General features: G+C 36.1%; 1 protein-coding gene across 1 annotated transcript; it reads left to right on the plus strand.

Moving 5' to 3' along the window:
• Nucleotides 1-673: 673 nt before the first annotated feature.
• Nucleotides 674-20744, plus strand: LOC128984536 (beta-1,4-mannosyltransferase egh-like). The gene is made up of 3 exons (XM_054403868.1): nt 674-874; nt 7600-7772; nt 17384-20744. The coding sequence occupies exons 1-3, from the start codon at nt 674-676 to the stop codon at nt 17781-17783; spliced, it is 774 nt and encodes a 257-aa protein (XP_054259843.1). The 3' UTR covers nt 17784-20744.
• The last annotated feature ends 4769 nt before the right edge of the window (nt 20745-25513 follow it).

Raw genomic sequence — 25513 nt, forward strand, 5'->3', positions numbered from 1 at the left:
GATAACACAACATCTCCTATTGTCGGTGACAAGATAGAGACAAGGGACTGAGTCACTGTTTACGTTCCACCAGGCAACCTTCATCTTTATCTTGCACTAATGCCACAATGTCTTATCTTTTGGGTGATTCCAATTGTTCATAGTTTAACTTGTAAAACAAATACATTTGACTTAATGTTGTAGTTTTGTTTAGAATATGTTACATCTATTATGTATCTTATTATCAGTCAATAATATAATTAGGCAAAACAAATTTGGTATGGACTTCAGTAGTTTTATATATATGAGAGACTAATGTATAACAAAAATTATTATTCTAGTACTTGTTTGAAATTTTGAGTAAAACTAATGTTAAGTACTTTATTACTTCAAAGTAGTAGTAATCGTTCAGATATTTACGTCTAGACGTCCCCGCCCGGTCTGTGAAAGCCCGCGAAGCTACTGAGGAAGGAAGTGCGTGTTTACGTACGTCACGCACGCACTCACACACAAAAATAAACAGACGTTCTCATACTAGGCCTACACGTTGCATAACAGTTGGCAATATTATTTATATGTATGTTATTATGGTTAAGTAAAACGTTTAAATTTTGTGAGATTTTGTAGTTGATGCCGAAATTACTAAAATTGTGTAGGTACCACGAATAATTGTTGGCCTGCATAACTAGTCAGGATGGAGGAGAAAAAAATCTCTAGGTCATCCAGATCAGGTGGTCATGTGCACAGGTTATGCAATGGTCCTTATGTAGTAGGCCTACAGACACAGCTACTGCACACAATATACACCATCCTGTGTACATTGGCTCTGGAGCACAAAGGACCTGTGTCAGTAGTCAGGATGGAGGAGGAACAATCTCAAGGTCATCCAGGTCAGGTGGTCACGTGCACAGGTTATGCAATGGTCCCTTTAAAGTAGGCCTACATAAACAGGTACTGCACACAATATACACCATCCTGTGTACATTGGCTCTGAAGCACAAAGGGCCTGTGTCAGTAGTCAAGATGGAGGAGGAGGAACAATCTCAAGGTCATCCAGGTCAGGTGGTCACGTGCACAGGTTATGCAATGGTCCTCAGGATCCTCAAATAATACAGATACTGTACACAATATACACAATCCTGTATACATTGGCTCTGGAGCACAAAGAACCTGTGTCTGGATAGAGAAGAAACAATCTCAAGGTCATCCAGGTCAGGTGGTCAAGTTACTTGCTTATGTTATGTAAATAATGAACCCCAGGCTTCTACAAATGAGACACTGCTATTGGTTCATTTTAAATAAATATGTTGAAACTGCTATGTCAATGTCAACACTCATGGTGCAAATTGGTTTTTCAACCTGGAGGATTTCCGTTTCCTGTGGAAAATAGATTTTTAACAATTTAAATTATTCCAACCTTGTTAAAAAAATAAACAAATGAAATAAAAAAAAAAATCAACTCCAAATCTCTAAAAGAATGGTGGAACTCTAGTCCATATATTTTAAGACAACAATTTTCCAAAGAGCCCAGACTCTTAGACCCCCTAAAATCCTAAACATCTTTGTGAAGAGGCTTCCCAGGTGTTTTATGTTTAGGTGTCTGCTTTTGCAATATTGCTTTTAGTTTTAAGTTGGGCGTACACCAAATTTGACAACCAAAAGTTGACATTGATCTTTACCGCCTCTCCGCAGGAAACCAAACTTTAGTGGAAGACTTTGTTGTAGACGCGGCTTTAGAAAAACAACAAACCGCCGCCCCCTGGTAAATTTTATTACAATTACATCGCATGTTCTGATAGGCTTACGTGAGGAATGGTTAATGATTCTCATTTATTTGATTGATTCTACAGGACATGCAAACAAAAGTGCTTATTGATCACCATTGATTATACAGTATCTCTATTTTTACTAAAAAATAAAACCACTTTATTGGGCTCAACTGATTAAAAGACTTGGGTCTAATAGTTAAAATTATAGTAAAATGTAATAAATGTTTAATTTTTTGTTGAATTATTAATTAATTATTACTAGAGGTTGTCCAGTGGTCAAAAACTCGACCAAAAAATATAATGTACGTAACTCTCTATTTTCACCCCACGCTGTAAATAAAGCATGTATTGGAATTTCTTCCATTTTGTTTTGATTTTCTTTTTATATTTCGTTGTTATTTTGTCCTCTGCATGACAACACATATTAATTACGGGTCGCCGGAAGACTACCCCCCCAAGCAGGTCCCTACGTCATATTGACGTCAAAGACCGGGGGGGCAGTTTTCCAGTCACGGACACTCAAATTTAGTTGTCAAACAGTTCTAATCTAACCTAACCTAACCAACCAAACTTGCTGTAACATTTCTAAAATCGGTTTTATATTCACCACATGCCTTTTCTATTATCCAACGGAATTACTCGAATTAAAATTAAAATTACATAGCATGATTTGTCTAGGGGGGGGGTAGTATTCCAGTCGCGGACACGGTTTCCATATTGGTTAGTTAGCAGATTTTGTGACGTCACGTTTCACCTGGGGGGTAGTTTTCCGGGGGATAGTATCCCGCATCCCCTTAATTACTTTAAATTAAAAACTCATTTTTGTGTTTATTTTTTATTCTACAGTATCTATACTTATAAAAGGCAAAGCCCTCACTGACTCACTGACACACTCACTCACTCATCACTAATTCTCCCACTTCCCATTTACCTAGGAGGCTGAAATTTGGTACATTGATTCTTTAGGCATTAAATAGGAAAACTAAGCTGTTTTTATTCTGATCGGACTCTCGGGCTCCGCCCCAGTGGCTCTGGAGTTTCCCATGTTAGCCTTATGATTTTTCATATTTAAAAGGAATTAATGAATCTTAACAGAAGTTGGTTCTGTTCTATGATGTTGAATTGCATTAAAGTTACAATGATTACCAACAGGGTGCAGCACTATTATTTATTTTAATTTATGACAACAGCTAATTTGCAACCAAAAGGTGAGTGAGCGTAGCGAACGAACTTCAACCTGGAGACGAGTTAGCGTAGCGAACGAGCTAACCTGAAGGCAAGTGAGCGCAGCGAACGAGCTCCAACCTAAAGGTGAGTGAGCGTAGCGAACGAAGTAACACCAGGACGTGATTGAGCCATGCGAACGAGATCATATTGAAAATTAAGAAGTTAAACGGGGCAAAGCCCGCGGGTACAGCTAGTTTTAATTTATAAAGCGATTCTGCACATCTACAGAAAAATATATTTCTAACAGTATGCATAGATTTTCTCTGCAATGCTCACGAGCTGTGAAAAACGGTTTCCAAGAAACATGCTTGCCTATTAATTTATAAGATTAGTAATATATACTTCAGCCCCAAATGGTAAACTGGTACATTTAGTGTCTAGTCACAAAATAAACTTGATAAACTTCTTTTCTACATATTATCCTTCAACAGTTTGTGAACTGTGTTGGAATGTGGTATTAGTCATGCCATAACCCCAGGCAGTTCAGTTATACTTTCACATTAGGCCACCACAACCACTTGCTCCACCTGTTTGGTTGATGTCAATGATAAAATGTGAACACATGATGTACTATAGTCCATTCCATGTTCACCATGCATGGATTCATACACTAGGTATTTCAAATGGGAGTTTTAACGACACTAGCCACCCTAAAAACATTAGGCCCTAGAAAAACGCTCTAATGTTTACATTATTTTACACTATTTTACTACTACACTAATTTTGGCTAAGCCAGAGTCAAAATCCAAATCAATATCTCAAAATATTAATCTTTAAAATGCACAAAGATACATAATAAGTAAAACTTTCTTTAGCTCCTTTGCATGAGTCACAAGGACAATATAACGCAACTTGCATGATGATAAACATGACGATCCCCTAATGCTAACATTGTGACTGTCATAAGTCCTGTACTGTGCTGTATGGTGAAGATGAAAATTATGGTCATCCACAGGTTGTAACTTGGGGGACGTCATAAAACTTAAGTAAAAATAATCACAAATGAAGTATAACCTAAAAACACATAAGTAAAAGTTAAATGTTTGATATGATAATAGGAACTTTAATGAAAAATAACTTCTGTACAAAAGTTGCCATTCAAAAAGTTGTTACGATCGCCTCAGCTTAAGTCAGGTTCCTATTACCACATTTTATAAAAATTGTTCCAATATTACTTGAGTTATCGTGTTGACGGACACATCTGAGTGAAAATTTAAAAACGTACGTTTTCATGTCCCTGGCATTTTACTTCGTAGCTACTGGATTTGTAGTTTATTATTATGTGTTTTAATATTTTTTGGGATGGGGGCAACATGTTACACACATTTATTTGGTTTTAAATAGGTTCTAGGTATTTTTTTCGTATTTTTAAAGTCTCGAAATTCACGACCATGACGTGTCCCTAGGGTACATTTTCCAACTTTCACGCTGTTTTTAGACTAATTATTCATGCAGCAATATATAAAGCCATATTTTTATGTCATCAATGGTTATTAAACTTACAAAAAAGGAGCATATTATAATTTTATTGTCATTGCAAACTGACTACCATGACATAATAAGTCTGTCCCTCGATTTGGCGTCACGACCATTTGGGAAAATTTTTCAACTTTGGAGCACGACAGTGGCAAGCCTCGCGTTGATGGAGTCAGTTGGTTTTAGAGACTAGTTCGGGGTGTACGTCAGGATTGTAGTGCCGGTCGTTTCGAGTTGAAAGGTGGAATTACAAGATTAATACAGGAAAGGTTGTGTTTTTTGTAATTTTGGTGTGTCCATGACCGTACATAGTCATTCGATGAAGTAGACATGGTGTTAATTTTTGTTTATAAGATATTTCAATTGCTAGATTAACCTAGAAGTCCACTTTGTATCCTCGAACATGAGGTGCAGAGCTACCGCCAGAACAGAGCCAAATAACACGTAATTTCACGACCAAAGTTTCACGACCATCGCGGGTTTTTTCACGACCTATCCAGCCTTATGGATTATAGTGTGTTTGGTCGTGACAATAACTTTAATATAATTGTAATTTGAACAGTTTAGTTCAATTGAAACACATATTTTTATTATAACTAATAGTATAATTAAAGGATTGTTTAGAAAGATTTAGATTGTTTTATAAAATTCACGACCGTACCGCTTGTCCCTGACCATCACGTTTATGATTTCTGTCATAAAAATTTCAAAAATTAAAATATCGTCATATTTCAATGTTTTATACACAAAAGAAGCACGCCTCTATGCAAACATAACGATTTTTCGGGTCTCAGGTAAGTTTTTTCGGAGTTATACAAACTTAAAAAGATATTATTGGCTTTTTTTCAATTTTTTTGAGTTTTTTATTTTTTTCTAGAAAGACCAAATATACTAAAAGCTCAGTGGCCTTTTTAATGTATAATGGTCATAAAAGTAAATTAGTTTATAGCAAAACATAGTTATAAAAATAATATTAACTATTTTTAATATTCATTTAAACGTCTGTTATGGTCGTGACAGGATTTTGTGTTTTTCCACTAAAGATGCTCTTTAAAAAAAAAACTACCAAAGATATTGCGTTACCATGGACATTTTATGAAACTTCAAATGTTAATGAAATCAAAAAAATAATAAAAGTTTTGAAAAAAGGGGAAACAAATTTGCAAAGTGTGTTTCCTAAAAACGTACGTTTTTTAATTTTCACTCATCTACATGAATCTGTGTATATTTTGAAGTCTGTGGTGTCATTTATTTAAGAATGTTTTTGTTTATTTGAGGATTATTCACTGATACAGAACAAATATTTGAAAGTATGACTGTTTGTTTTGGTCAAAGGTTTGGTTCCTCTTGTTAAACGGAAACCCCCACCCTTGCATCAGTAGCTTAACTCCTCCCCATACATTAATTTTAGTCTATGAAAATAGTTGTTTGTGTTGATGGTTGAGACAAGAACTGAACGATTGAGTGAGATATCGGAATTGTCATTCATTAGCTGCAATGTGTATCAATTGACAAAGACATCTCTGTGTCAAAGACTAATAAACAGACAGACATTCACATTTCCTCACTACTGATATTAGCAAATTTTTTAGAAATAAAGACCTTTCTGTGTGTACAGTTGTCTCTTTTATCACTTTGTGCAAATCCCATGCATCTACGATTTTTTTTTGTGAAAGTTATAGGACTTTGACATTTTGTTATGGAAAAGGGTCATTTTGAGAAAAACTATTTTGAAAATTTCAAATACGCTTAAAAAGAGTTTTTTTTTTATTGAATAAACAATTTTTGTATCAAAAGAAAGCTAATAATGTCCTCTTTGGAAGCAATGCCAATTTTTGTCTTAACTCTCTGTAGTTTTCATTTAAATAATTGTTTTATCGAAGCATGTCGTAAAAATCATATTTCAGAAAAGGGGCCTCTTGTTTCCTTTGTTATTTCTCCATAAGATAAAAAAGGGACCTCTTGTCGGAACCGCAAAATTTGTGGTTCTCCGTGAACTGAACTTTGTTGTAGTTCTCTAAATTTCCACTAGAATGCAGGATAATTCATTTTATTGACTTAAAGTCTGTTTATAAAGTGATTATTAGAAATGGGGCCTCTTGTCATTATGGCAAAATAAACATTGAGCAACAAGAGATACCGTACCTTTTATCAGACCAAACAGAGGCTAACAAAATGATTTATTTTGACCTTTTACATCTTCAATTCGATATTTTAACCGCTACTGTCCTGTTCTATGTTAAATGAGGTACCAGTAATCGATAAAAAAACAAATTTCAATATTTTTGACCTTGTTTACTTAAATCGGCCGTAAAGAAAATTGTGCATCGCTGACAAGAGGTTCCTTTTCGCATTCCACATGACATATCTTTATTTTTTTAGTTTGAATTCACAATTAATAATTATTAGTTTATCTTTCAAAAAATGTCTGTAGAATTTAGACTATAATTTGGGTTGGCAAGACCAATAACAATTTGTTGTAGAAAAGTGATACAAAGTCTTATTAATAAGTCTAAATGTTTAATATTATAATGAAGGAATGATTTATTTTTTGTTTAAAATATTTCAGAGTGCGTCATGTGATAGTGATACAGTAATCTGTATTTATTTTTTTGTAATTTTTCCTCATGAGAATTGAACCTTTTGTGCATCCTTGAACAATAATAACATAGTTAAACAGATTCAAATAGTTCCAAAAACTAATTATCATAGAGAGTATGTTCTGTTACTCCTTCTACTGTATCAGAAACTACAATAGACGCCGTGTTATAATTTTTTTTTCAACCAATCAAAACCGCTATGGGTTGATACCCAAGGATGTGCATAGATCTTGATTTTAATTTGTATTTTTACTTCATATATAATATTTTTGTAAGGTGGTAAAGATTTTTTCCCAATGTGTAAGTGTATGCAAATTTAAGATGAAGATATACTCCCATACAATTCATCTTTGCTTTTTACTCGTGGAGTTAATTTGTCTTCGGGTGGGTCACCACAGAAAAAATTATTACAAAAAAATACCGTGCCTTCAGTTTTTTTTTTAGTTTTTTGAACACTGGCTATATCTATAGTAATAATAATGAAACTAAATATATAATAGAATAAATAAATTAAATTGTTGTACTGATGTGAGCTGTGTTCTGTTCAGGTTGGAGCCGAGCGTCAGGTCTCCTTTGACAACGGCTTGGATGGTTCAGTGGCTGAGGATTGCTTCTTTGCCATGAGGGCCTTCCAGAAGGGATTTTCATTCGCCTTTGTTGAAGGTGAAATGTGGGAGAAGTCACCATTCTCTCTGTGGGATTTTGTCCAACAGCGTAAACGGTATGTTTTTCTCTTACATGTAAGCTAAATTTAATATAACTAATACAGTAAAACATAACTAACTCAGCAATTTGAGGACCCAGAGGTTGACGAGGTTGGGGGTTGTTGAGTTATCCAGAACATTGAAATTTTTAATGGGTTTCAATAAGCGAACACATAACAGACTAACTTTTACATATAAATTTATTACTTAGGTGCTGGTAAGTTTTTTACATATTGAGTAAACAATTGTCAAAGAAATGTTGAATATTCTACAATTAACACTAAATGTTCTGAAATATTGCTTTTTGGGCGTATGTCCTATCAGCTGTTAGTGACTGTCGAGTTAGTGAGGTTTTACTGTATTTTGTAAAACTTCCGAACACTGAATGTAACTTACAAAAAATGTTAACTTAATTTTGAAATGCTACTTTTACAGCAAAGCAGTTTTTACATGAGAGAAGTTTGAAGTTTTAACCTTTTTTTTTTTTTTTAAGAGGTTGGCGGCCTCTTTTAACCTTGCATTTGCCCGTCCACATAGACTAAGCGCCCGTGCGTGGATCGTTTGCAGCAAAGCAAGGAGTGAGCCGGTACAGTACAAAGGTGAACTGTACTGATAAAATGTTATTGGCAGTGACCAGGATCCGAACCCACGACATCGCTGCCTTGGGCCTGAAGTCCGCGACGCTACCGACTGAGCCACCGACTCACTTAAAAAGAAAAAAAAAAAATAAAATAAATTTTTTATTTGTATACAAAATTTGTTACAGTAAAACCCCTTCCAACCGCACCCTGACCATCCAAAACCAGGAAAGAAATTTAAATAACTTAAAATTAGTTAGGCGCCAGGAAATGTTGGGTCGCCGGAATTCTACCCCCGGATATTTACCCCCATGAAAAAACGCCTACGTCATTTTGACGTCACGAGGGGCGGGGCCTATACACGGTCGAGAAGCAGCCCGCGACTGGAAATCTACCCCCGGACATCTACCCCCGGACATCTACCCCCGGACATCTACCCCCGGAAATCTACCCCCGGACATCTACCCCCGGAAATCTACCCCCGTGGTCAGCTACGCTACGTATCGGCCAAGATGCATTGTTGTAATAATAATATCTATGGTTCTTACCGTCAACACAATCAGGGGTAATATTCCACTACGGCCGTTTCAGAGATGACTCCATCGTCAGGTGCGTAGTGGTACACTAAACTATAGTCTTGTCACATGTAACACGAATTGTCTTCATTTGCATTGCGTCAGGGGTTGAATAAATAATACACATATAAGCACAGGACGGACACACGAAAACACGAATACACGAAAACATTTAGAGCACGTGCACGGCTTGAAAACTGACGACCGACTGTATCCGGTCCTATGCATTGTTGTAATTGATTTCATTAATTGGTTTATGTAAATCAACGGCTCTTCGGTTATGCATTAGCTTATTATGCGAATTAATTTTTTTTTGTAAAACGAAAAGTCAAAAAATACTTTATTCTTTTTGGGCAATAATATACCCCAAGTCGTTGCCAACACAACAATCAACACAACAGGTGTGTCACCAAAACGATGATACCATCAAAAATATTTAAAAGTAAATAATAAGAAAGCATGAATATGCTTTCTTATTATTTACTTTTATAATAGCATATTTAGAAAAAATATATTGATTTGAGAATACCTAGTTTTTTAAAACTGCAGAATCTTGTAGTTGTTTTAATCCCAATAACATAAGATAAATGTTATTTGTCCACCTTGTTGTTGTTTGTTGTACCTTATTTAGCCATTTAGCTACGTAAATCAAATATGTAAAATACTGTACCTATTCGATCAGTGGTCGTTTCAAAATTGCGACATAAATGTTAACTAGTGACATCGATCTCTGTAGTAATAGAGCTCGATGACTAGTAGTCATCATTCCAGTTTTTTCTCTTTGTACTGTGTTTAGGTCGTGGCTTGATTTTAACATGTGCTTTGATTCTCTGTTTTGTTTACATTTACGTCGTTATTATGTAAGCACCAGGGCAACCCATAAGTCCAATGTTAAAATAAAAAAAACTTAGGGTTACTTTTAATTATATAGGCAGTATAATAAATTCAAGTTTGTTTCGTCTAAACCTTCCAAACGTTTGACAAAGCAACCTTGGTAAGTTTGGCTAAAATATGTTCCGCCGTTATTGTGTTAATTTGTTAGAAAGTTTGCATTGAAGTCGTTCCCAAAGAGCTTCGCTTCGCTCCACTCATTACTGTTATACTTTGAGAAATAGTTAAACATATATTTAATATGAAAACTAGGCTTATGGCCGCACTAAAATATAATGGAATTATACTGGAAAAATGAACAGGCGGAAACGACATCTAGACGTACCTGTCATCTACTGTAGACTGACGATTTCTGCATGGTCAAGGGTAGTGGGGATTCTTATCGGTCACTGGAATCTATTGTTCTATTGTAATGACTAATGTAAGACTTTGCTTCCGCCAAATCATGTTGCCTCTTGCAAATACTAACTAATATATTTCTTCTGGATTCCTTATAGGCTAATTTAAATAAAATAAATATTCCTTTTTCATTTATAACAATTCCTCCCCCCTTAAAAAAAAACTTTCTTCTTGTATATACAAGGTGGGGAGTCTCTTCATGTTTATTTACAAGTTAAATCTGTGAGGTAAGCGTCGAACCCTCTGCGATCGACGCACAGCCTCAGTGTCATAAGTCTTGTCCGGGTTTATGTTTGTTTCCTTGGGAGACGTAACTGGAGTCTTGACTGGTGATTTATGTTTCATTTGTGGTGTTTCTATTTCTGATGGTTTTTTTCTGTCTGGACTCGGTTGAAAGATTTCCCTTGGAAAACGTACAAGTATGTCGTCATCATCTGGTTGTTCTTCTTTGGTGTTGTCCGTACGCAGGTGGTCAACATGAACAAATCTGGTTTTACCATCAACTCTAACCAAATATGTCATTGGGCTAATGACTTTAGTAATCACACCAGAGTGCCAATTTACATTTTCATTTCGGACGGTTCGAACGAACACATGATCGTCAACATTGAATGAGCGTGGTTTGCCTCTATGAGCATTAGCAGATCTTACAATTTTACCTTGCTTTAAGTTCATGTCGTTAGCCAGATGCGGTTTTAAAAGGCTGAGATGTGTCCTTGGCTTAAATTTGAAAAAGGCTTCGGATGGTGTGACTCCAGTTGTAGAATGTGGAGTGTTCCGATAAGAAAACAGGAATGAATCTATGCGATGTTGCAAGGTTCGATTTGTCTTATGGGCCGAGTCGTGAAGCATTTGTTTCAAAAAAGCATCTTTGACCGTCTGGACAGCTCTTTCTGCCAATCCGTTCGATGGTGGATGGTACGGAGGCGAAAACACATGGTGTACCCCATTTGACCTCAAAAACTCCTTGAACTCAGCTGATGTGAACTGAGGGCCTCCGTCGGTGACTACGGTACAAGGTAAACCATAGGCTGCGAAACAATGACGTAGTTTTTCGATTGTCTTGTTAGAGGTTGTCGATGACATAAAGAATACCTCGATCCATTTTGAGTGACTGTCTACTATCAACAAAAAATCTTTGCCTTCATACTGAGCAAAGTCAAGGTGAATCCTCTCCCAATTATGCTTCGGCCAGGACCACGGTTGCAGTGGTGCTACGGTTGCTGACTTTCTTGTAACTTGGCAAATCTTACATTCTTTCACCATTTCCTCTATTTCCTGGTCGATTTTTGGCCACCAGACGTAGCTTCTTGCAAGTGCCTTCATCTTGGATTCTCCCGGGTGTTCAGCATGAAGCATTAAAAGAACCTCCTTCCGATGTGTTGGTGGAATCACCACCCTACTCCCCCATAAAAGGCAGTCTTTCTCAGTAGACAGTTGTAAGGTTTTGTCCATGTAAGGTTTCAGAGCCGGGTCTTCGGTATGATTAGGCCATCCATTAGTTGTGTATTCCATGACTCTTGATAGTGTTGGGTCGAACTTGGTAGCCAATCCGATCTCCCTATGAGTCACAGGCAGCTGGTCTACATTGCTGAAAAAATTTACTTCACCTTCCTCTAGGCCTAAGTCATTGTTAGTGCTGCTGTCACACGGAAGGCGTGAGAGGCAATCAGCATTGGATATTTCAACTCCCCTTTTGTAACGGATGGTGTAGTCATACGCAGAGAGCGTTAAGGCCCACCTTTGAACTCTGGCCGCAGCTAAGGTTGGTACTGCTTTGGTTGGACCCAAAAGAAAGATTAGTGGTCGATGGTCGGTCACTAAGGTGAATCTGCGTCCATACAAAAAATTATGAAATTTCTTCACAGCAAATAAGAGTGCGAGCGCCTCTTTCTCAATTTGGCTGTACTTGATCTCGCACTTAGTCAGAGTGCGACTCGCAAAAGCGATTGGGCGCTCCCTACCATCTGGTAATTGATGAGCTAAAACACATCCTACTCCATAGCTCGAACTGTCACAAGTTACGACAATATCTAGTTTAGGATCATACGGCATGAGTACATTGTTCTTAAGTAAGAGTTTTTTACTATTTTCAAAAGCATTTTGGCACTTATCACACCATTCCCATTTTACATCATTTTGAAGCAGTTTATAGAGAGGTTGTAACAGAGTGGACAGATTAGGCAGGAATTTTCCGTAGTAGTTGAGCAAACCTAGGTATGATTTAAGTTGCGATACATTTTCAGGTTTAGGTGCATTTACGATTGCATCCGTAAGTGCCTTGCTTTGGTGGATGCCTTGTTGGTCTAGGCAATGCCCTAGGAACGTGATACGATCCTTGAAGAACTCGCTTTTATTTGAGTTAATTTTCACGCCATATTCATGGAGACGATGCAAAACCGCATCGACTCTTTGAGTCATTTCCTTGACATTTTGGGAGTAGATCAAAATGTCGTCTAAATACGCCTTGGTATTCCCTAATCCTTGTAGGATTTTGTCCATTGTTAGTTGAAAAAGTGCACCTGCACTCGTGATACCAAACGGGAGGCGAGCAAAGCGAAACAATCCCTTGTGTGTGGTAATTGTCAGTAATTCCTGTGAAGGTTTATTTATTCTAAGTTGATTGTACGCAGCGGACAAATCTAGTTTAGTGAACAACTTAGCACCCGCTATACTGGAAAAAATATCCTCGGGGTTCGGAAGAGGATAGTGGTCCGTCCTAATATTTGGATTTAGAGTGACCTTGAAATCCCCACAAAGCCTTACTTTGTTGTTCGGCTTTGGAACGACTACTATAGGTGTTGCCCATGACGATTGTAGCACAGGATAAATTACCCCATTTTTCTGCAAGGTTTCGAGTTCATTCTCGACTGCAGATCTGAGTGCATAAGGCACGTTTCGTGCTTTACAAAACACAGGCTTGACATCCTCTTTCAAAACAATGTCCACAGACATATTTTTAATTTCCCCGATTGATTCATCAAAAACATCGGAATATCTCTTCTTAAAATCTGAAATAATATTTGGAACGGACTCACCATTTCCAAGCTGGTGCACCATCAAGTCTTCACTGCGTGTAGGCTTCACACCACTCCAGTCCAATTTGATCTTCTCAATCCAATTACGCCCCATGAGCGTAGGCTGTTGCGGTCCCGTATTTTTCACAACGACCACAGGTAGCTGTAGATGTCCTTGTTGAGTTGTGACGTTAACCTTAAACTCACCAACAACGTTGATTTTTTCACCAGTATAGGTTTTTAATTTAATACCAGAAGATTCCAATATTGGCAATTTATCCTGAAATTTTTCATAAAACACAGAATCAGGCATTACGGTCACCACTGCACCAGTGTCGATGACCATTTCAACTGGAACGTCATTCAAAATCATTTGAGTAGTAAAACTATTTATTTTACCGTCATTACCAGCATAGGCTACGGTATACAATGCATGACCCTGATCTTGGGACAATTCTTCATCTGCACTATCAGACTCACATAGGTTTACCTTACCATGTGATTTGAACTTAGGCCTCTGCCTATTATTACCTTTAGATTTGCATACACTAGCTAGATGCCCTTTTTTATTACAATAAAAACAGGTTGCATCAATGAAATGACAATTCTTGGAATCATGGGATTTCCCACAGCGGAAACATTTTGGACTGTAAGAGTCTTTAGACATTTGAGGTCTTGGTTGATGTGAATTACGTAGGCCTATCTTGTTTGATTTCTTGACAAAGTTTACTTCGGCACAAAGGCCTATATGAGAATCAGGATGTAGTGACCTGACATTTTTGTCTGCATTTTCAATGAGTAGAGAAAGCTCAAGTGCTTTGGGAAAATCTAATGTAGTACCCTCAGCAAGAAGTTTGCTTTGGATTTGAGATGATTTTAGTCCACATAAAAATCTATCTCGCAAAGCCTCATCCAGAAAATCACCAAAGTTGCAAGTTGAAACTAGCTTTTTAAGCCTAACAGAGTATTCAGATATACTCTCCCCCTCTCTTTGAGAAGCTTTGTTGAAAATAAAGCGTTCATATGTTGTATTAACCTTAGGCACAAAGTGAGCTTTCAAAGCCTTAATTATAAAATCAAAAGTAGCTGTTGCATCACCTATCTTAACTGGGTGAATAAGATCTTTCAGAGTTGTATAAAGGGTAGGACCCATAATAGAAATAAAAAAAGAAACCTTATTTTCAGGCTTGATACTGTTGATTTGGAAGAAATGATCCAAGCGTTCAGAATAGTTTTCAAAACTTTCAAGTTCTTCATTAAATTCTGTTATCTTACCAATTACTTGTTTGGAAGACATATACTCATAGAAATTAAATAACTTACAGTAAATCACACTTCAGAATCGAAAATATACTTCAATCAACGTAAATTGGCATCTTCAACTTCAAAACATAACCTATCTTGGATGTAAACACTTGCGGCATAAATTTATTTGCAACCGCTACTTGTCACTGTTCCAAAAAAAGAAATAATAGGTTTCACTTGAGTAACAACTCCAACTGGTAATAGTTAGACTCAAAGACTGTAACTGTGATTTGTAACCGTTCACTGGAACTGTTCCAAAGTAACTGATACTTGCCCAAAATGGCTGATTTTCGACCGATCTTTGCATGAAATATGCAAAACTTTAAACACTGATTTTAACACTTTTGCACGAGTGAAATTCGATTAAAAATACCTCGTCGCCACTGTTATACTTTGAGAAATAGTTAAACATATATTTAATATGAAAACTAGGCTTATGGCCGCACTAAAATATAATGGAATTATACTGGAAAAATGAACAGGCGGAAACGACATCTAGACGTACCTGTCATCTACTGTAGACTGACGATTTCTGCATGGTCAAGGGTAGTGGGGATTCTTATCGGTCACTGGAATCTATTGTTCTATTGTAATGACTAATGTAAGACTTTGCTTCCGCCAAATCATGTTGCCTCTTGCAAATACTAACTAATATATTTCTTCTGGATTCCTTATAGGCTAATTTAAATAAAATAAATATTCCTTTTTCATTTATAACAATTACTAAATGGACTAATTAATTTTAATCACATTTCTTCAGAGAATATTCTCAAACGTTCAAATAATCCTTCAGAATGACAGCTGGGGGTTCTACCTAATGATAAAGAGAAAATGATCAGTATGGAACATAATTAAAACTTGTACGCGATATGGTGGAAGACCAAATTACATTTTCTTAGCGCCACTGTAACCTTTCCCGAAAGGCAGCGCAGGTGTTTAAATAGTTTCAACCCTTCAAATGGTTAGCGAAATGATAAAGAGTGACGTTTCCTCTCAAGACTATCTGTTTCTTTCAAGGAGGTCATTGGGAAAACCTACCAAACCAGAAACCAAAACCAGCCATATCGGACTATTAGAAGAGGGAGTGTGTTTCATATTTTTATATAGGTCTTTAAATATTTGTAATATAGTTATTTTTTATATTTTTTGTCATTGCAGCTTCTGATTTAGCTCGAAAAAAAAATAAGTAGTTTGATTTATTGCTCTATGATTGTTTGTTACTGAGGTATTGAGAGGTAAACACTTTACGGTGTCCCAATTTTATTCGTCCTATTAATATAGCCTACGTGTTATTGATGTTCGTAGGAAAGTCAAGTATGGCTTATTTTAAAGATGACATATTTAAGTTTTTTTTAGTATGATTCAACAAAAATCAGCTGTCCATTGTTGTGAGCTCGCTTGAATTTTCAAAACATAAACAAACCACACAGTTGCATTATGAATGTGCAGTTAAAAGCACAGCGTCTTGAGTGGTTCATTGAGACTAAATCAGTGGTTAAAGTAAAAAGAAGATTTCGCACTGTATACAATGTAAATCCACCATCCAGAAACAGTATGCAGCGATGGTACAGGTAGTTTAAGGATTCTGGAAACATCGGCCAGACGGATGAAACCTTCCCAGTCCCATACGGTGGCCTCCTAGATCTCCAGACATTACGCCTTGTGTTTTTTTTTTCTATGGGGATTTGTAAAAGATCAAGTGTATAACTTGCCGATCTCAAACTTAGATGAACCTAAAGCAAAGATAAGGGAAGCCTTTGGAAAATATCCAATGAAATGCGACACAATATGTGGTCTGAGGTTGAACACCGCCTTGACTTTCTCCGAGCGAACAACGGAGAACATGTAGAGGTTAGGCGGTGAAATCATGTTGGGAAAAACTTAGAATGTTAAGAAATAAAATGTATATAAAGTTAACTTTTTATCTTTAAGAATAAAGTGTTCATGTCAGTTTACTTTTGATCCATTCTTTTTGGAACACCCGGTATATATATATATAGGCCTATATTAAGCGTTATACATTCTCTGAATATAAGAATGTGCTACAATGGGTCTTAGGCTTTAAAATGACACCTCAATCGTAAAAATCGACGAAGTAGGTCAGGTGAAAATGGACTGTTACAGCTTATTGAATTAGGAAGATAGATAATGTTAAACATGACAACGACATATCGCATGCTTTATACTGGATATTAGAAGCTAATGAATAACCGAAGAGCCGTTTATTTACATAAACCAATTAATAAAATCAATTACAACAATGCATATTGGCCGATTCGTAGCGTAGCTGATAACGGGGGTAGATGTCCGGGGTAGATTTCCGGGGGTAGATGTCCGGGGGTAGATGTCCGGGGGTAGATTTCCAGTCGCGGGCTGTTTCTCGATCGTGTATAGGCCCCGCCCCTCGTGACGTCAAAATTACGTAGGCGTTTTTTCATGGGGGTAAATATCCGGGGGTAGAAATCCGCTACCCCGAAATGTTTGTCCTAGCACTGGTAGTTGGGCTGGCTTGGCCACCAAAATGTTATGGAGAAGATGATAACACGCATCTCATACTGAGAGATTGATATTCTAGAGATTCGTCAATGATAAAAAAAAGATTTTGTGTATACAATGATTGTGGATATAATGACCAAAACAAAAAAAAAATCCAGCATAAAAATGGAAGCAGCATGGTTAATGAAGCAGTATAAAAATACAGTTTTAGATCTCTTTAAACTAAAGTGCCTTTAAATTTCAACCATTACTAGTCAAAAAGGTAGGTTATCTAAAACGGCCTCGCCACATTTATTTAGCTTATTAGAGTGTTACTCTAGCCAGCCTACCACACACAGATATGTTAATACTGTCATGTGATGTACAGGTGGCTGCAAGGCATTCTCCTGGTGGTTCACTCCAAGCAGTTGGCTGCCAAGACCAAGTTTCTCCTGGCCATCTCCTGCTACTCCTGGGTGACAATGCCTCTCTCTACCTCTAACATCGTGCTGGCTGCTCTGTGTCCGATCCCCTGCCCACCCGTCATGGATTTTCTCTGCGCTTTCATTGGAGCAGTCAACATCTACATGTACGTGTTCGGTGTCGTCAAGTCCTTCTCCCTCTATAGGTTCGGCCTTCTGCGGTTTTCCCTATGCATTGCAGGCGCTCTCTGTACCATACCTGTCAACATCTGTATAGAAAATCTCGCGGTAATTTGGGGACTTTTCGGGAACAAACACAAATTCTACGTGGTCAACAAAGAGCTGAGGCCGCCGGTGACGGTTTAGAGCGTTCCTTCATTCCATCAGCACAAAGTCACCTTCATCCCGGTCCAGCTCTGTTCATCTGACTCTACAGGGTATGAGTATTTTGTTAGTTTTTGTATCCAAGACTGATTTGTGTTTTCTGTACATAAGCAACGTTGAAAGAAGTTTTATATCGCCATACAATACTTTGATCAGTGTTATTCATTTACACTTTTAAGTCTTTGCCTTATTTTTCAGTTTGAATCTACAAAAGTTCACCCTTCATTACTGATTATTTGCCATCTGGAAACATCCATCTGATTGTTAACAGATATATAATGTATGTGGTTTATTTACCAGTAGAAGTTCTTGTCCACAGTCAGATTGGCATAGCTGCAGCTTAACACCTGAACTGTACTTACCTAATGTTCAGTCATATACTGGATCTCGCCTGAACAAAGAATGAGGTCTTACAGCCGAGTTTGTGTGCATCTTGTAAATATTTATCACTATTACATAAAACATTCATTTTGTAATGTTTACAGTGTTATATAATATATACATAATTTTGCTGCATATTAGATTGTTAATTTATTTGTATTATGAAGCTTAGGTACTTAAAACACTTCCTAAGCAGCAGCACGGTTATTTTTTGGTTAATTTTACAAAAATTGTGTATTTGTTCATTTTAGCATATAATTCGTGCAATTCTTTAATCACTATCAAATTGTCAAAGTGAGTTAAAGCAAAATTTAATACCACACTTAAAAAGATTAAACTTTATACTACAGTGATAATTTTGACTTACCTAAATGAAAACTTCTGGTATATTTTCAATTTTGTATAAATGATGTAAAATAAATTCTAAGTTTTAATTGGTAGTATTTTTATACAAGCTCGCAAACAATATACTGCTGAGCAGTATAATGAGGGTTTGCAGTCTTTGTCATAAAAATTAAGTTGAATATATCATCGGTTAGTTTAATAACCTAAACAATATAATTTGTTGAGGACAGTTGAAATGAAAGTCTATTGTTTAAGTTAACTATTTAACCTTTAAAGTGAACTATTTAACCATCTATAAAACACAGTATACTGTATTTTTCTGCTAAAATGACCAAATACCTAATAGAATTGTATTTGTTTTGTGAGCCTCATATATTGAGGTTTTATTGTGATATATTATTAGAATTTTATAATTAATTTTTGTCCTTAAGCAAGCAGCTCTGTAGAAGTGCCAGCTGACTTAGATAGTCGTAGGAACACTGACATTCTGTAGTTCTCTGGCAGAAAATACTCTTGCTACAGGTAATTTGTGGCTAATCACTCTCACGATAGATTTAATTATTTATTACTTGCACATTATAAGCCAACATATCTTTTATTGTATATTACAATTATGTTTTTATAAAGTAAAAATGTATGTGGTATTGATTACTCAGTTTACATCATAACTGTGTTAAAAAATGTCTATATTACTTAAAAGTTTCTTTTTAAGGCTCTTGTAATCCTACGGTTAAACCAGGGTGAAATTTTTTTTGTTTTTGTTATTAATTTTAAAATATTTCTTATCAAAACAAATATTATAATACGAAGAAACACTCTGGTATGTGTTAGTTGAATTGATTCAACAACAACTTTACTTGTTATAATTAGAAACTAAAGTCTTAAATGGAACCTAGTTCCGTTCTATCAGTGATGTTAAAAAGAATTTGTATTGGAACAAAATTAAATTTGTAACATGCCCTATTTTAGGTGTTGTATTGTATGAGGGGCGATGGTCACAGCACGTCAACCGAAACTTATTGTGCATTAATTTAGGTAACTCGTTGGATGTGATTAGTGTTCATATACCGATAAATTAAATATAGTTGCATTTTAAATAGAAGTACAGTCTGTGGTGGTAATGTAATGTAATTGAAAATTAGCATAAGGAATAATTAATTTTTAGTAATTGCAATTTCTTGCCGAAATGTTTTACTTAGTAGAATTTCTTGCTTAGTAAGGACTTAAAAGTTTTATTTTAAAATGCTAATGTTGTTATTATCTTTTCTGTTTATTTGGTCTCGCAATTTTTATTTGAGCCATAAACCGTTACCGTACAAAATTACAAAAATCTTCTGAACAAGGAATTTATTGCATAATGGCTATTTTCAGTACAAGTAATTCTTTGTTCTATCGATACATAGTTATTTCTATTTGCATCAATTGGCTCTTAGCTAATGGTAATAGTTTGTTATGATTATTTTCAAAGATACTTGTATAGCCAATGCAAATTTTTTCATGTCTCGTAACATCTAAATGCCTTGGCCCACTTAAATGTTATAGCCTATACGCTATGGACATATATTATTTCGTCAGCCACTGTATGACTTTATCATATGAATTAGTACTATTCCCTAAAAATAGTGTTGTAAGGCAATGTTTTGTTGATCTTCAATCAATAAGCTTTTTATCTCGTTTGAGAAATACTTTAAACAGAAGTCAATAAGGTGAACCAAATCCTCAGCTTAGAAGATTAGAAAAATACTTTAATAAACAGAACAATTTAAAAACTTATAAAGTTATGAATAATAATAAATGAACAAGTTTTAGCAACAAATTATAAGCTTTAAAAGTACTCTGCTTAACTAAAGCTTCTGAAGAAACGAATATCGTTTGAAACAAATTACTTATAATATATTTTAAACGTTTTAAAAAACAAAAATGTGATAGCCACAAATTAACTGTTTACTTAGACCTAGAATGTTTATTACATAGCCATTGCTAAGTCTTGTCAAATATTAGTCTATTCCATCTATGTAATATTCAAGCAAAGTATTCTTAGGTAATAAACATTAAATAATTACTATTGAGTATTTAAAAGTTGAGTAACTAAGTTACATTTTGTTACACAGTACCTACTACTATTGTATTTAGTTGTTAAAATGAATCTAGACTTAAATATGAAAGTGTGAATCCAACTTTACCTTGAAATAAAAGGAACCTGTTTTAATACAACAATTATTTACATTGCTCATGCAATTTTATGAAACCTTTTTATCCATACTGTGTAAAGCCCCTTTACCCCCAATTTAACTGAAACATGGTCAACCAAAAGCGTAGTAAAAAATTCAAAGTTAGCCTGGCCAATGGAATTTAATAGTGCTGATGAGTACACAAATGACCTGATATTATGATAAGGATAAAGCTCGTTTTCTTTTTTAAAGAAACAATTTTTTGATAACAGTTGTAGGTTTACAGGTTAGAACATACTCCACTGTACTTTTTCTCAATAAGCTAAGCTATTGATTTGTGCTAAGAAACCTACTTACATCACATTTCCAAGCGGATGGTATCACTACCCTTTTCGGCCCTTTCAAACCTAACCCTTTTCCAAGGCCTCAACCTCAGATTCCCAACAAGTACAGTCTGCGCCACCTAATTGAGGACTATAATAATTATGCATATGAGGATTTGAGGAAATGATTGATATGAGTAAACATCTATGTAGTGAAGTCGGCACTTGTACTGATTATTAGAAAAGTGAAGTTTGGAGGTTACTCAGAAACAGCACTTGGAAATAATGTGTACCTGTAAAATATTTACACAATAAATCATTACTCTTAGAATTATGAATTTTCATATATAAATGCACACAAACCTCACACTTGTATGCAATGCCTTTATAACCGAGTTCAAAATTTAATATACTTGAAATACTTACTTACTTGAAATACGTCTTCTACATCGTTGACCGACATGTCGGATAGATTGTGTCATGTTACTATTTACATATAAACACTATAAAACCATTAAAAAATATCTACATATACTTTTACTTCTACTTTTGTGGCGGACGTGTCACGTTAAAAAAAGATATAGATGTAGATAAAGATATAGATTAAATAGCAATATATGCTGGCCTAACTTAAAAATATATAAAACCAAATAGGTGAATTAAAACCAGGTTTAATTGGAATAACCTAGGATACTAAATCCTGAATAATTTTACTACTATGCCGGGTTAAAGCACGGCCGCCTTTAACTCCAGGCCTTCGAAGTGGCAACGTCGCAAGTAGGGTTGTAACAGAGCTGTTTTGTTTGGAAGCAGCTAAATGGTATTTGTGTATTTACGAAAGCTTGGTTACTAGACTATGAAAATATTTACTCCGCTTTAAACCTAAAGATATATATTAAATTCATATTGTTTTGGTTTTTAATTATAAATATATGTTTCCATAAAAGTCAAGTCGTTATAGATGAATATGACAACATCCATGAAACCTTTAGTAAAACCTTCATTGAAAGATTCAACTATCTTACTAATATTATAAATGTGAAAGTTTGTGTGTTTGTTTGTTTGTTTGAAGTTCAATCACGCATAAACTACTGGACGGATTAGACTGAAATTTGGCATGATGGTAGCTCACATCCTCGATTAACATATAGGCATATTCTTATCTCAAAAATCCATTCGGGCTCCGCCCCAGTGGCTCTGTAGTTTCCCAAGTTAACCTTATGAGTATTCATATTTAAAGGGAATTAAAGAATTTAGTCAAATCAAATCTAGTTATAAGTTACGTATAAGATTTACCAACAGGGTGCAGCACTTTAATTATTTTGCATTTTTGAAAACAGCTAATTTTATCTAAGCAGCAACAAAAAACTTTGATATGCAATGAGAACTGTCAAAGTAGGATTGTTTACAGTTATGTTTGTTTTCAATTTCATGAATAATTTGTGATATTTTGCGAATTTTTAATATATTTTTTCTCTATTGTTTAGGTGAAGTGGTAGAACATTATGGCTATGGTAGATGTGTAATACTATTGTATACCGTAAATTTAAAGAAGCAAATTTTATTAAACTGTGTCCTCTCTCAGAATTGCAAACGCTAAGTTAGAGTATAACTGCGATAAGCATTTTACACTTATATGCCAACCCCTACGAAGGACGGGTACTCTGCTAGTTATTCACAGTTAAGGGAAACAAAAAAAAACTCTGAAAAACATCAGGCCTTATTTAACTTTGCATTTACCCAGGTAAATACAGTTGACGTCATTACAATAACTAACCAAAATAATTTCAATTGAAGCATATAAAATCGTGACGGACAGGGTATGCTGGAAATCAGTTAGGTACCTAGTTTTTAAGGAATAATCGTGACAGACAGGGTATGCTGGAAATCAGTTAGGTACCTAGTTTTTAAGGAATGTGAAGAAATGTTATCGCTATTAAAAATTACTCAAATTTGTAAACGTAGTAACGTACTGGCACGAATGGCCGAATATCAAATATTGCTATTTGTCATTCAACATTATCAAAGACGAAGATGAACATGGACAACCTAATGTGGCTGTGACTGCTGTGAGTGGGAAACGTTTTTGGAAAACACTAAAAAACAAGAGCAGCTTTTGAAAATGTATAAAGTATTTACAAGAGACGTTGATTATATTGGACTGTTATGATCATCGTGAGTATTTCCATTAGTTACATAATCTTTTAGTTGACTCTTTTAAATTCATCGGAAATTATGACTGTTATTCGTTTTTACGCAACTCCTGTAACACTTTGCAATTGCTCGATTTCGATCAACATGTACTCTAGTTTCAATAAATTTATGTCCATAAATTTAAATCAATAAAGTACGAATTAATGGGCTGATCGTCACCTGTCTGCCATGTTATCTTATGGGACGTCGGACGTCGGACACTAAACAACCCTACTTGCGTTGCGACGTTGCCAATTCTACCAGGCCGTGGCCTGGAGTATAAGGTGGCCGTGGTTAAAGATGGCCGAGCCGTGAGTAGGGTATTAAATGTACTTATTAAAAGCTGACAATATATTTTTTTCTCCGACGACGTAGCTAGCTAGACATTTGCATTTTACTTTACTTGCATTACTTACATTCTGCCTTTACTTGCGGTACGGGTACAGCTCTTGACAAATAAGCTGACACTTTGCCTAGCGCGGGCAGTGTAGGCAGTAGGTGGATGGAAGTAAGGAAAAGACCAGACTGCAAACATTTCTTCTGACTCACGGGGTTGACTCTCCGTGTTTCACGTACTGGCCGCTTTCAGTAGAGTCCGGAGGACAGTTTACGCAACCCGCATGACAGCATAATATGATGTTTTTGAAATAGATACTAAGATACAGTACTATTAGCGATCGGTCAAGTGCCAGCTGGAGCAGGTGTCACGAGCTGTTACAGGTACGGTAACGGTAGGTACCGACAAGCTATTTTGTGGTCGTGAAGTGAGGTGAGAACACTGAGCTATTGTTGTTATAGCTCAGTGGAGTGGGTGAGAATCAGAAGTCGTCATTCAACAACACACAAAACAAATAGCAAAAAATGAAATTTACCACCAAACTATAACAAAACCCTCAACAATACTAACAAAAACTTACCAAATACTAATGAAAACCACAGAATAGTCAAATAAATTAGTGCACAACCAGGCTGCATATAATATAAGCCTGCTTTCGAACAAAAAAGATAAAAACACTTAACTGTAATCGTATCGTGATCGTGTTACCATAGATAAAACATACTCCCTTAGGGAGTATGTTTAATCTATGGTGTTACGTCCAACGTCACTACGTCAGTCAGTCTCAGTTAGTACTTAGTTGCATCATTGACTATGGTGGAAGTAAATAAGGTGTGCTACTGCGCATTGTAGCCGGCTGCAGGCGGTGCGGTGCGGGGAGGGGTATCGTGACGTCACCTAGGGGGCAAAAATGCCTCGCCCTTATTTACTGCTTCCACCATGCTTAGTTGTAGCATAGTACGAGTAACAGCTGTTAACTGTAACAGCTGTTATAGTTACTTTACTTAGTGTTTATATTACTTCTCTGTGGTTATAGTTATCACGAGTAGAGGTGGGGATAACTGTCAGAAATGCCCAGCTGTTATTTGCCCAGCAGCTGCGTTACGATAACTGTTTAAAATAACGGTTATCAAATAACTCTCAGCCGAGCTGAGCATGGCAACTGGCAAGAAACTCAGGCTGCCCGATAACCGTTGCCGCTAGGCAGTTATTGGATAACTCCAGTTGTCGATCAGCCGTATGGCTATCTACTGCGCCACAGTTGTTACGCGACAGTTTGAGAGACGGTTACCGTCGCTGCCTCTCAGTTATTTTAATAACTCCAGTTGTCGATCAGCCGTATGCGTATGGCTGCCTGTGCCTACTACTGGATAACCGTCGCTGCCTCGCAGTTATTTTAATAACTCCAGTTGCCGATCAGCCGTACGGCTGCCTGTGGCTATTGGATAACTGTCGCTGCCGCACCACGCAGTTATTTAATAACTCTAGTTGTTAGGCAGCCGTGTACCCCGTGTATGTGTTTGCTGCGCTACAGCAACAGTATTGAGTGGCAATAACCATTACTTTCATGAGATTATTAAACAAATCCGATATTATATACAGCCAAGTGGTTATCTTATTTGCTACAAAATGTTAGTTAATGTCAAAAATACACAAATAAAAATATTTTAAACCGATTGGCAAACGCTCCGTTACTAAAAATAATAAAATGCACAGCAAAGCAGACGGTTATTTTGACGGTTATCGATAACTCCTAGTTTTCGATAACAGCTGTTGCCGATAACAGTTATCGTCCAATAACCGTTATTAAATAACGGCTGCGTTATTTACTCCCCACCTCTAATCACGAGTAACAGCTGTAATAGCTGCGGGCTGCGGCTATATTGCTATTTATTTGCTAATAGAATTTTTTTAACTTTTCTATCGTGAGTGAAGAGTGTTGGATCATAGATGAAGTGGATC

The sequence above is a fragment of the Macrosteles quadrilineatus genome, unplaced genomic scaffold (genome assembly GCF_028750875.1).
Source record: "Macrosteles quadrilineatus isolate MER2022 unplaced genomic scaffold, UCM_ALF_1.0 Scaffold_2__2_contigs__length_208266976, whole genome shotgun sequence".
Taxonomy (NCBI): Eukaryota; Metazoa; Arthropoda; class Insecta; order Hemiptera; family Cicadellidae; genus Macrosteles; species Macrosteles quadrilineatus.